The 13,063-nt window shown below is 42.5% G+C and overlaps 1 protein-coding gene across 1 annotated transcript in view; it reads left to right on the top strand.

Moving 5' to 3' along the window:
• Nucleotides 1-12,141, top strand: part of TFDP1 (transcription factor Dp-1) — a gene marked incomplete at its 5' end in the record, with an annotated part of 19,620 nt that extends 7,479 nt beyond the window's left edge. The window contains 9 exons of the mRNA XM_009069867.1: nt 1,286-1,392; nt 2,793-2,914; nt 3,775-3,940; nt 4,132-4,275; nt 6,189-6,257; nt 7,565-7,716; nt 9,136-9,302; nt 9,894-9,975; nt 11,564-12,141. Of these exons, the coding sequence (XP_009068115.1) occupies nt 1,286-1,392; nt 2,793-2,914; nt 3,775-3,940; nt 4,132-4,275; nt 6,189-6,257; nt 7,565-7,716; nt 9,136-9,302; nt 9,894-9,975; nt 11,564-11,711 (1,157 nt within the window). The remainder of the gene's footprint in view (nt 1-1,285; nt 1,393-2,792; nt 2,915-3,774; nt 3,941-4,131; nt 4,276-6,188; nt 6,258-7,564; nt 7,717-9,135; nt 9,303-9,893; nt 9,976-11,563) is intronic.
• Between the last annotated feature and the right edge of the window lie 922 nt (nt 12,142-13,063).

Genomic DNA, 13,063 nt, shown 5'->3' with positions numbered 1-13,063 from the left:
GTTCACAGCCAGGTTGGATGAGCCTTGAGCAACCTGGTGTGGAGGGAGCTGTCCCTGCCCAGGGCAGGGTGTTGGGGCTGGTTGATCTGTAAGCTCCCTTCCAACCCCTAAAATTCTTTGATTCTATGACTGAGAAGCTCAGTTTGGCACAGCAGCTGAGAAATACAAGCCTTTTGTTGGAGGGCAAGGGCTTCAACCAGACTTGAATTGTCCTCAGCTTCCTGTGGGCTTCCTGAATGTGTGAAGAAGGGTGGTAGACATCAAGGAGTAGTTTGGGCACTTCTGATACAGCCCTTGTAAAAATGCTTGCTTACTGCTTCTGTCCTGGGTAATGGGGAAAAGGAAGAGGAACGGGAATTCTACCAAATCCTGGCCCTATTTGTTCCTTTAAAAGTGATCTGAGGGAAATGACTGGAAAACCTGACAACCAAATGACAGTTGTTTCAACAAAAGAAATGTTTCCAGTATTTTAAGGTTGGTTTGTCTCATTATTCTCTTCCTCTAGTCAGTCTTTGTTGCTTTTTGCTTTGTTTCATTGCTGGTTGGGATTGGTGGGTTGGGGTTTGTTGGTTGGGTTGGGTTGGGTTTTCTGTCTAAATGAAACCATGTCATGGAGCATCAGATTGCTAGAGGATACCTGGGTTGGTATTTTTGTGGTTGACTTTTTTCACCTGACTTAAGACTTGCTTTGCCTGCCAATGCTGATTGTGTATGGGTTATGAAGAGGAAGAGAACAACCCTCCCAGCAGAGCTGGTCTGCTGTGTTGTGTGTGTTTACCTTGAAGATGTTTGTTCTTTAATCCCCTGCCTTCAGCTGGAAGGGGACACTCCGATGAAAGTTGGGAATATTCTCTTGGAAAGGCCTGTTCTAGGAGATTTTATCTTCTGTGGATCAGCATGGCTTAGAGAGGGATTCAACATGCTAGGGCCTGGGGCACGTTTGTCAGGTGGTTCAGGAAGAGGTTTCAGTAGCCACAAAGGATAAGGGTAGGAGAGCAGAGGATTGTGCTTTTGGTCAGATGCCTCTATTATTCTGCCTTGAGAGAAGAATGAGAATACAAGGTCTTCAAACATGTTTACACTAGATCACTGACAGGTTACAGGAAGTTTGAGAGAACATACTCTGAATCTTGATTTCTTTGCTTTGCTTCAAGTGTGTAAATGCTGCACTGATACTGAGACTCTGCAGGGTTCAGGGCTAGTTTGGTAGTGTAGAAGAGTCTGGAATTGCTAAAATAATCCTCTGTGACTGACCTGAAGCTTCTCTTACTTGTGTTTGTTTCAGGGGTTGTTTCTCTGTTGGCTGTTCATCCCTCTACAGTAAATACAATTGGAAAACAGCTCCTGCCAAAAACATTTGGACAGTCTAATGTCAACATTGCACAACAAGTGGTAAGGAGATTTTGTGGTTGTTTTTTTGTTTTTTCATTTTTATTTATCTGTTTAAATCCTTATTTATACTTTGGCTTCCAAATACTGTAAATCTGGCATAGTTTGGTACTTGGCATCACTTGTCATGGGCAGATACACTAAGCTTGTTTCTAATTTTTTTGGACTTATGTTAAAACAAATATTCTTCTGTGTAAACTCAAAGATGACTCTCAAATGAACTTGCAGATACTTGACTCTTTGTATGGTATTGGAATGTGCTGCCCAGGGAGGTGTTGGATTCACCATCCCTGGAGGTTTTAAAGACGAGACTGGATGTGGCACTTAGTGCCATGGTCTAGTAACCATGGTAGGGTTGGACTCGATGATCTTGGAGGTCTTTTCAATTGGTTCTATGATTCTATGATCTTTCACTGGTCTTGCCATTTAAAATCAGGGACTCCTTCCAAATTTCCAGGCAAATAAATGCAGAGGAGTTTGGCATGTTTTTCATTGAAAATCAGTAATCAGCAGTCGAAGAAGAATGTTTCAATTATGGATCATTGGCCATAAGTTCATTGAAAATCAGTAATCAGCAGTCGGAGACGAATGTTTCAGTTATGGATCATTGGCCATAATGGCACAGAGAGGATCACTTAGAACCATAGAACCATCAAGGTTGGAGGAGACCTCTAAGATCATCCAGTCCAACCATTAACCTGTCACTGCTGGAACACCTAAACCCTAAACCAGCTCCTCCAGTGCCACATCCAGATGCCTCTTCAACACCTCCGGAGAGGGTGACTCCACCACCTCCCTGGGCAATATCCCAGTGCCTGAACACCCTCATAGGGAAAACATTTCTCCTCACATCCAATCTGATTCTCAGTCTGAACTGTAATCTACTGCAGCTTCTTTATACATAGTCTGGTATAGTTGGGTTTTCCCCCCCCTTTATTCTCCCCATTTTCCTTGGAGTAACAGTGTGTATATGTGTTTTGACCCTGTCCAAGTTAGTGTTGAACAGTGTTAAGAAATCCAAGAAACGGGAAAAGCTCATTTAAGAAGGATAAAATATAAATGCTTATTAAGTCCTTTTTAAGAGCAGTTTAAGCCAGGGTGGATGAAGCCTTGAGTAACCTGCTCTGGTGGGAGGTGTCCCTGCCCAGGGCAGGGGGTTGGGGCTGGATGATCTCTAAGCTCCATTCCAGCCCCTAAAATTCTGTGATTCCATGGTTACTTAGGGGCTGCTCTAACAATACAATCTGTAGTCTGAAGGGTTTTCTGCTAGTGTGTACAAATTTGATGCACTTAATAGAAAGATGTAGGGGGAAAAAAAGCATTAGTGTTTGGATAATGCAGCGTTTGAATTGTGGAACTTAGGATACTTAACTATTTTCCACCTTGTCTTGTCCTCTCTGCAGGTTATTGGTACACCTCAGAGACCTTCAGCACCAAACACTATCCTGGTGGGAAGTCCACATACACCTAACACACATTTTGTATCACAGAACCAGACTGGAGATTCTTCCCCTTGGTCTGCTGGGTGAGCAAACTAAGAGTTACAAAGGAGTAATAAATTGTTGGCAGTTTTGTTCTGGGTGTTTGTAATGTACTCTCTGGGCTAGCAGTGTGAGGAAGACAGTGAGATGTAGATAGTTGAGATGCTCCTTTGCTGATGCTGATTTTGTAGAGACTTGTGTTTTTCCTCTAGTTCCAAGGAACTTTTTATTGAAAAAAACTTTGTTAGGCTGTTTGGATCTTGTAACTTTGACATTTCCATAGCAGCTTCATAGACTGTGTAGCTTCAAACCTGTGTTTTAGTAATGTTGTGGTGTCTAGTAAGTTCAATCAGGGCCAGACTTTGTTCAGTCAGTCAACAAAAAAATTCTCTCCTATAATTCAGTTTCCATATTTTAGCCTTTATTCCCTTATCTCTTCCTGCCTTGAAGTTTGGAAGGTTTTTTTTTTAATTGACTCCTGCAAGGAATATCCCTATTGATAACTTATTAGCTGCTATTGGAAGCATTCAAGGCCAGGTTGGATTTGGCTTTGAGCAACCTGGTTGAGTTGAAGGTACCCCTGCTCATTGCAGGGAGAGTTGGACTAAATGGCCTCTAAAGGTCCTTTCCAACCCATTCTGTGATTCTCCTGAAGCTAGCAGAGTTGCCAAAAGAATCAATTTGTGTTGTGTTTCAGCATCAAGATATTAGAACTGTTAAATATTTAAAAGTTGAAGGGGGAGAAATGTAGAAGAGAATGTTGGGAAGGGGTGAGGAGCAGAACAGAAGGGAAAGGCTTGGTTTGTTTTTTCACAGCAGTGTGCCTGTTATTGAAAAAAAAAAAGAGACATGAAATATTCCAAAGTTCAAATTTTCTTAAAATATATATTATATCTATATTTAGGAAGCGGAACAAGAAAGGAGAGAAGAATGGCAAAGGTTTACGTCATTTCTCGATGAAAGTTTGTGAGAAGGTACAAAGAAAAGGAACCACCTCATACAACGAGGTGGCAGATGAGTTGGTTGCAGAGTTCAGTACCACTGATAATCACATTTCACCAAATGAATCAGTAAGTACATGGGAGGTCATTGCCACATGAACTGAGTGGAGGGGAAATTGCTTTTTGAGATCTTGGTGGGGGTTTTTCTCCTGCAAAATTCAGTAGATATGAACTCAGTTTACCTGTTTGCTGTCCTTTATTTGCTTTCAAATGTCCCTGGCACAGGTGTGTTTTTGACTAATGCACTATGTCTACAGCAGGCTTATGACCAGAAGAATATTAGACGACGTGTCTATGATGCCTTAAATGTCCTTATGGCCATGAACATTATCTCTAAGGAGAAGAAGGAAATCAAATGGATTGGTCTACCTACTAACTCGGCTCAGGAATGTCAGAATTTAGAGGTATATGCATGAGGAAGTTCACAGTGGTTTGATGTTGCAGTAGATGTTTGCAGCTTTATTATGTTCTGATACAATATGTGCATTATGATATGTGTGATGTAGAATAGTCCTTTTTTCCTCTCTTTTATTTGGGTATACTGAACACTCTTCAACTTCCAGATTGTTTAATTGTGGGGTTTTTTCATTCTTCTGTGGCAAGAATACAGCTTTGTCACAGCTTTTGCAGGTGATGTGAAGTTCTGAGTGGAAGGGACTGGAGTACCTCACTGATGAGGAAAGACTGAGGGAGTTTTGGGCCTGTTCAGTCTTGAGAAGAGATGACTGAGAGGGACCTCATCAATGTCTGGCAGTACCTGAAGGGAGGATGTCATAGAATGATAGAATTTTAGGGGTTGGAATGGGCCTTAGAGATCATCCAGTCCCAGCCCCCTGCCCTGGGCAGGGACACCTCCCACCACACCAGGTTGCTCAAGGCTTCATCCAACCTGGCTGTGAACACTGCCAGGGTTGGGGCAGCCACAGCCTCCCTGGGCAACCTGGGCCAGTGTCTCACCACCCTCACAGTAAAGAATTTCTTCCTAACCTCTAGCCTAAATTTCCCCAGTTTCATTGGGGTCAGCCCTTACTTACTTTCTCTGTCCTATTTATGGTTTTACAGGGATCTCTCATGTTCTCCCCCATTATTTCATTCTCCTTTCTGTAGAGGCCTAACTCATTATTCTTCTGTATGGAATCTGTTCTGTTCCAGTGATGATCCTGATTGTGCTTCTTGCAATAGGAACATCAGACTTAGACAGTTCAAGACATGAACATTTTGCTCTATAGACTAATCATAGAATTTTGGGGGTTGGAATGGACCTGAGAGATCATCCAGTCCCAACCCCTGCCCTGGGCAGGGACACCTCCCACCACACCAGGTTGCTCAAGGCTTCATCCAACCTGGCTGTGAACACTGCCAGGGTTGGGGCAGCCACAGCCTCCCTGGGCAACCTGTGCCAGTGTCTCACCACCCTCACAGGGAAAACCTCTGCCTAAGATCTAACCTAAACTTCCCCTCCTTCAGTTTGAACCCATTTCCCATTATGTAGTGATAATTTCTGTTTTGCTCTCTCTTTGTTGTCTAATAGTACAAAGTTTTGGGTGCCTTGGTATACTGAGCTGATGATTTTGCACATACTGTAATTGAAGATCTTTGCTGAATGCCATTTTATTTCTGAAGTGTGCCTGGATAAGATTGGTTTCTCACACATACCACAGTACATTTACAAGGCATAATTAAGAGGATGTAATCTCTCAGTGCTACAAGACATTTCAAATGTGCTTTTATGACAGACTCTCTTTTTACCACGCCAGGTAACCCAGAACTGTCAGCAGATTCTGTCACCTTGTCACCTTAATCTGTTTGTCTGTGGTTTGAATAACAGTCTGTAAATTAAATCCTTGGGGGAAACTGCTAGTGAGCTTCTTCCACTCTTAGTGTGTATGTAATACTGTGAGGACTTACCTTGGGCTCCTTAGCAGTTTCATTTCTTTAAGCATCTTTGATGGATCTTCTCCAATACCTCCAATATCAGTAGTCTACATCAAGTGGATCCTTCTGGTCTATCTTTGCCTCCTTGAGAGAATTCCAGTAATTCTTTGAGACATAACTTCTGTTTGCAAAGATTTTGATCTTTCCAGCCTGTTGTACTTTATTCCCCAGTGTTCTAGTTGTGCTTTTGGTTACAGTGTTCACCAGTAGTACTGATGAGACTCTTGATAATTAAATATCTGTCAAACCTTAATGATGAATATCATATTTCCTACCTCCAGTTCTCCAGGATTGAAATCATTGTAAGGGAAGAAAATGCTGGTATAAATTGCTACTTAAAACCAACAAACTAACCAGTCCTTTTTTTTTTTTCTGTCTTAAGGTGGAGAAACAGAGAAGACTTGAAAGAATAAAACAAAAACAGTCTCAACTACAAGAACTCATTCTACAGGTACAGTCAAGGTACTCTTGTCTATAGGGCAAGGTAACTTATATCTCTATTCGTGTTGTATTATCCCAGTGAGGGATGGGAAACTTCTAGGAAGAGTAGAGGTAAATTTCAGAATAAGATGTGTGCAGCTTGAATTTAGCACTGTAGTTTAGCTGGGACCATGCTGTTGGCCACTGCTGTTGGGGAAGCTTCTGTGGGTTATGAGGAGTTCATTGGGAGTTTAAAGTATGGTTAGATAGAATTTCTGCTGATAGGAGCTGTATTTCATAGAATCATCAAGGTTGGAGGAGACCTCTAAGATCATCAAGTCAAATCACTAACCTGTCACTGCTGGAACCCCTAAACCCTAAACCAGATCCTCCAGTGTCACATCCAGACACCTCTTCAACACCTCCAGGGATGGTGACTCCACCACCTCCCTGGGCAATATCCCAGTGCCTCAACACCCTCACAGGGAAAAGGCTTCTGTCAAGGATCTGCCCAAGGAACTGTCCTGATGGAGTTACTAGAATGTGCATGTTTTTTCTCAGTCAAGTTTTACAGTGTTGTATATTTCAACACTATCATTTCTGTCTCTTCTTGCGTGTTAACATGCAGGAATATGGTAAAAACTCTCACAGAATCAGTGAGGTTGGAAGGGACCAACAGTTGGTCATCTGGTCCCACCTCCCTACTCCAGCAGGGCCACCCTAGAGCACATGGCTCAGGGTTGTGTCCAGATGGGTCTGGAATATCTCCAGTGAGGGAGAATCCACGACCTCTCTGAGAAATCTGTTCAGTGTTCAGTGACTGCACAGGGAAGAAGTTCTTCCTCATTTCAGGTGGAACTTCCTGGGCATCAGTTTTGCTGTTCCCTCTTGTTTTCTTGGTTTCCCCCACTGAGCAGAGTCTGATCATCCTCTTGGCACTTCCCACTCATGGATTTGAATCCATGAATGAGGTCCCTCCCAGTTGTCTCTTCTGGAGACTGAACAGCCCCAAGTCCCTCAGCCTTTCCTCATCACTGAGGTGCTCCAGTCCCTTCAGCATCTTCCTTGCCCTCCCCTGGACCTGCTCCAGGAGCTCCATGTCCCTCTGGTCCTGAGGAGCCCAGAACTGGACACAATCCTCCAGGGGTGACCTCATGAGGGCTGAGGAGAGAGGCAGGATCACCTCCCTGACCTGCTGGCAATGCTTCTCATCACTCCATCCTTTTCTGCATTTACTTGCAGCAACCATCACTGGAGTCCTTTATCTCAGGGATTTTTTTGGTTCACATGTTGTTCAAAGTTGAATTCATCCTTTCCTATCCCTGTTGTGTTTTCTAGCAAATTGCCTTTAAGAACCTCGTGCAGCGAAACCGCCAGGCAGAGCAGCAGGCAAATCGACCACCCCCTTCCAACTCCGTCATCCACTTGCCATTCATCATTGTGAACACCAGCAAGAAGACAGTGATTGACTGCAGTATTTCAAATGACAAGTAAGTTCACTAAGTTTTCTGCCTGGTTGTGGTGCAGATATGAGTTCATGCAAGTGTTCGTGTAGATTTGTTAAGTAGAGGTTAATTGACTCAAGCCTTTTGTTGGTTGAGTACATTTAGGTCAGACAGGTATTTTGTGTAGATTTTTTAAAAATGGAATAATTGGTTCACGTTTAGTAACTGATTTAAGACTTCATGCCTAGAGATATTAGAAGCCATGTCAGGCAGCTTTCTTGGAAGTTCTGTGTCATGCCTAAAATCATAGAACCGTCAAGGCTCAAGGAGACCTCTAAGAACATCCAGTCCAACCATTAACCTGTCACTGCTGGAACACCTAAATCCTAAACCAGACCCTCCAGTGTCAGATCCAGATGCCTCTTCAGCACCTCCAGGGATGGTGACTCCACCACCTCCCTGGGCAATATCCCAGTGCCTCAACACCACAACAGGGAAAACATTTCTCCTCACATCCAATCTGACTCTGCCCTGGCTCAGCTCAAGGCCATTCCCTCTAGTCCTCTCCCTGCAGCCATGGCAGGACACACAGCCCCCACCTCTCTCCAACCCTGGCAGGGAGTTGCAGAGAGCCAGGAGGTCACCCCTGAGCCTCTTCTCCAGGCTGAACAAACCCAACTCCCTCAGCCCTTCCTCATCCCACAGGTTTTCCAGCCCTTTGCTGCCCTCGTTGCCCTTGGCTGGACTCGCTCCAGTGCCTCAATGGCCTTTGGGCAGTGAGTGCCCAAAGCTGAGCACAGCACTGAGCTGGGACCTCCCCAGTGCCCAGTGCAGGGGGATGAGCACTGCCCTAGTCCTGCTGCCACACTCTGCTGGAGCCAGGCCAAGATGCCCTTGGCCTCCTTGGCCACCTGTGCACACTGTTGGCTCCCACTGAGCTGTGCCACCAGCACTGCCAAGTCCCTTTGTGCCCAACAACCCTCAAGCTACTTAACCAAGTAGTGTTTTTCTTTGGCTTCCATATGATGAAATGTAGCCAGCAGAACTGGAAATGGACATGGCTTTCAGGTTTGCTGTTCTCTCCTTTCATTTCAAAAAGCTCTGGTTTTTATCTGCTAGATAAAAGCTGAACACAGCAGTGGTTTCTCCTTGCACTGTTAGCTTACTAGAAAGGCTTGAAAACATGAAAACAGAAGTTGCACTGTAGGCAGAGAAATGGGATTAAAGAAAGAATTATCAAACATGCTTATTGTTTATATCTGTTAAACCTGTTAATGGTTCATATATTGTGTTTAAATACTATTTTAGTCACATTTAAATTGCACAAACCTCAAAGAATTGGATTGCCTACTTTGATGTGTCACTTACACTGTGTGTGAAACTCTTGTAATGCTGCAGTTCCTGAAAGTAGCATTTAGGTAGTGAACATCCTTCAAGCTAATTGAGACCTTCTTTCCTCTCCAGGTTTGAATATCTGTTTAATTTTGACAATACTTTTGAAATCCATGATGATATCGAAGTACTAAAACGAATGGGAATGGCTTGTGGGCTGGAATCTGGAAGCTGTTCTGCAGAGGACCTAAAAATTGCAAGGAGTTTGGTTCCTAAAGCTCTGGAACCATATGTGACAGGTTAGTTACTCCAAGAAGAGTTTTGTTTTCCCCCTTAATATAGCACTCTCAGAAAAAAACATGAAAACACCTTAGCTCAGTTCATTTCCACTGTTTTGTGGTGAAGATGTCTATCAAGTTCTCCCTTCCATGTGCTTTTTCGTGCACCTTTGGGAACAAATGGCAGAGCATCTGACACCAAATGTACTGCTGCTCTTTGCACAGCCATATTGGGCATTAGGCCACCAAACTAGGTGTTTGCGGTGTGTAGTTCTTTGAAGAGGATGTTGTTTGTGGTTTATTTACCTACAAAGGCAGAAGATAGTTAAGTGCAGACATGTGGTCGTGGCTTGGTTGTTTCACTCTGATGATATAGAAACTGAAGACATTTGACTTGCTCACTTCAAAATAAGTGGTGGAATGTTTATGTGTTCTGAATTTTACTGTTGCACTACTCTCTGTGTTACTTTTGGTATAGTACATTGTGTTGGTTGGGTTGTCCTTTTCTGGACTTGAAAGGGATTAAGCATTTCCTGTGGGTTAGATGAGCATGTCTGAAATAGCTGAGTGTGTTTGGAAGTTTTCTTAAACTGCTTGTTGCTCCTTTTCCAGAAATGGCTCAGGGATCTATCAGCAGTGTCTATGTCACATCTTCATCAGGTTCTGCATCAAATGGCACAAGATTTTCAGCCAGGTGAGATGAAATGGTCAATTAGTTCTTAAAAACCTGTGGTCATCAAAGAAAGGTAGTTAAGAGGTTAAATGCTTCGTGATAAAAAGTTCTGTTTTGATTAAATGTGGTGTATGTGTGGGATGACTGAGAGGGACCTCATGAATGGATTCAAGTCCATGAATGGGAAGTGCCAAGAGGATGATCAGACTCTGCTCAGTGAGGGAAATCAAGAAAACAAGAAGTAACAGCAAAAACTGATGCCCAGGAAGTTCCACCTGAACACGAGGAAGAACTTCTTTGCTGAGCAGTCACTAAGCACTGAACAGGTTGCCCAGAGAGGTTGTGGATTCTCCCTCACTGGAGATATTCCAGAACCATCTGGACACAACCCTGAGCCATGTGCTCTAGGGTGGCCCTGCTGGAGTGGGGAGGTTGAACCAGATGACCATTGTGGTCCCTTCCAACCTCACTGTGTTTTCAGTTTATTCTCAGCACATTTAGAGTGGTTCTTACCAGTGTCATCAAAGAAATCTCTTCCTGGGTGGTGGAAAGGTGTTACACTGGTGTTCATCTTGGATGTGTTTCTTGGTTGTTTTCTTTGGGGTTTTTTCCTCATTTTGAGTTTGTGACAAGCAAACAGATATATCCTACGAGATTCTCCTTTGGTCAGTCACATCTAACTTCAAGAAAGGTTTGTGTCTTTGGGTTTTAAACAGCACCTAAAGCTGGTAGAGTGATAAATCAGAACTAGCATTGAGCTTTGTTGCTCACTAGTTTCTTGGTGTTGCATTAAACAAAGAGATGTCCTTCAGTGAGCTCTACAAAGTTGTTTTACTCAGGTACTCAACAGTTGGACTCTGTGAGCTTTGAGGTCTTTTCCAGCCTCATTGAGTCATGGTCACTGAAATGTTTAACAGTGTCAACAAATGCTTGAATTGGAATGAATCAGGATGTTCAGAGCTGCAGGGACAGGACAAGGGACAATGGGGGAAAATTGAAGGAGGGGAAATTTAGGTTTGATCTTACGCAGAAGTTTTTCCTGTGAGGGTGGTGAGACACTGTCCCAGGTTGCCCAGGGAGGCTGTGGCTGCCTCAACCCTGGCAGTGTTCACAGCCAGGTTGGATGAAGCCTTGAGCAACCTGGTGTGGTGGGAGGTGTCCCTGTCCAGGACAGGGGGCTGGGACTGAATGATCTGTAAGGTCCATTCCAACCCCTAAAATTCTGTGATTCTATGAACTTCTGTGATTATATTAAACCTAAAGGTGGGAACATCATTAGAACCATCTCCAAATTAGTTGAAACCATTTCTGCTTTTCAGAGGCAACTTGGACATATGTTTAAGACAGTTCCTAGGGTGGCAGTGGCAGATTCATTGAAGGAATGGGCTTAGATACATGGTTATATTTAAGATCACAGTGAACTGGCAGTGTTCAAGGCCAGGTTGGATGAAGCCTTGAGCAACCTGCTGTGGTGGGAGGTGTCCCTGCCCAGGGCAGGGGGTTGGGGCTGGATGATCTGTAAGATCCATTCCAACCCCTATAATTCTATGAACTTTGAGAAACCATTAAGCAATGTCAACAATGTTTTGTTGTTGGGTTTTTTTCCCAGTGACTTTTCCAATGGTGGAGATGGGATGTTGGCTACGAGTTCCAATGGCTCCCAGTACAGTGGTTCCAGAGTGGAAACACCAGTGTCTTACGTTGGGGACGACGATTATGACGATGACGACTTCAATGAAAATGATGACGACGACTGATGCCCTTTGCTTGTAGACTATTTCTTGGTTAAAATTCAGCAGGCTTCAGGAATAAATTGTTCTAGGGAGAAGTGTCTCAAATTCCTTTGCCCCATCCCCCCAGGGGAATATTGGTCAGCAGTTCTGAGTGTAGAAATTGCACCTCTGATAAGCAAGCGAGAATTGTTTTCTGTAGGATATTTTTAAATGTGGTGTGGATGTGTGTTTTTGATACCAGTGTGTTAATGCAGAGCCTTTATTTACTCTTGTTTTAGGGGGTTTTTTTTGGTTTTTTGGTTGGTTTTTGGTTTTTATTTTTTTTTTTTTTTTTTTTTTTTTTTACTTGAAGGAAACTGAATTTTGCCCCAAATGTTCTTGCAAAGTTTGCTAAAGAAAATGTAGACACCTCATTGAGAAATAAAATACCATCCTTCTGTGGAAAATGAATACACTGAATGGCAGTTTCTTTGGAGTTGATTTTGATGATGCCACTGTTTTTTGAGGGATACTGAGCTAATGTAGTAGTGGTTTTTGTTCATCATGCAGTGTCCAAAAAACCAAACAAGAAAGATACGTCCTACTTTTTCCTTTTTTTTTCTTTTTTAACATGTTAAATTCCAGGAATGTTGTTCTGAACTTCTTTTCCCTTAAATTATAACTTAACATTATGATTTCATCAAGTTCAGAGACTTTTTTTGGGTTTTTTTGTTTCTTCACTGTATGTTGGGACATACGAATTACAAAGTTTCTTGGCAAATGTTTACTGCCAGTTGGTGCAGCTATATAAAAATGTCTTGAAGGTTTGGAATGATTTATTGTTTATGGTAAAATTTGCCTGATTTCTTACAGGCAGTTTTGGAAACTTTTTATTATATAGTTGTTTACATACTTATAAGTCTATCATATAAAGACATGTACCGAAACAAATGTTTGTATTTGTTTCTTAAGCATCTTCCTGTAATCTATTATAAAGTTGAAATTAAAATATAGAGAATGTTTTAAGTTTTTTAACTCAAAAAAAAAATTTGTCAATCCTTTTTAAATAGTTCGTTTTTATAAGAGGAATTTCAGGGCAGGTGGTTAGTCTTTTTAGATCTGTTCACCAACAATTAACTGCACAAGTACTGTCAGCTGCCTATTCTGAGACAGGAGGTCTTTTTATTGAAACACAAATGAACTTTTCTGTAATATTTTATGGAATATAAAAAAGAGACTATAATTGTTTGACTTGTTTAACCTTGGCACTGTTAGTTTTTATTAATAAAAGGCGCATGGGCATTTTTACCAAGCTCTGTGGTTTTTCTAACTTTAGGGTTGGTTTTTAGAGCATTTCACTTCTTCTCCTTGCAAGACTTAGACTTTAGCTGTTTGGG

This window comes from Acanthisitta chloris, unplaced genomic scaffold (genome assembly GCF_000695815.1).
Source record: "Acanthisitta chloris isolate BGI_N310 unplaced genomic scaffold, ASM69581v1 scaffold15682, whole genome shotgun sequence".
Classification (NCBI taxonomy): Eukaryota; Metazoa; Chordata; class Aves; order Passeriformes; family Acanthisittidae; genus Acanthisitta; species Acanthisitta chloris.
The sequence above is the reverse complement of the archived record's forward strand: the minus strand, read 5'-3'. Positions and strand labels throughout refer to the sequence as shown.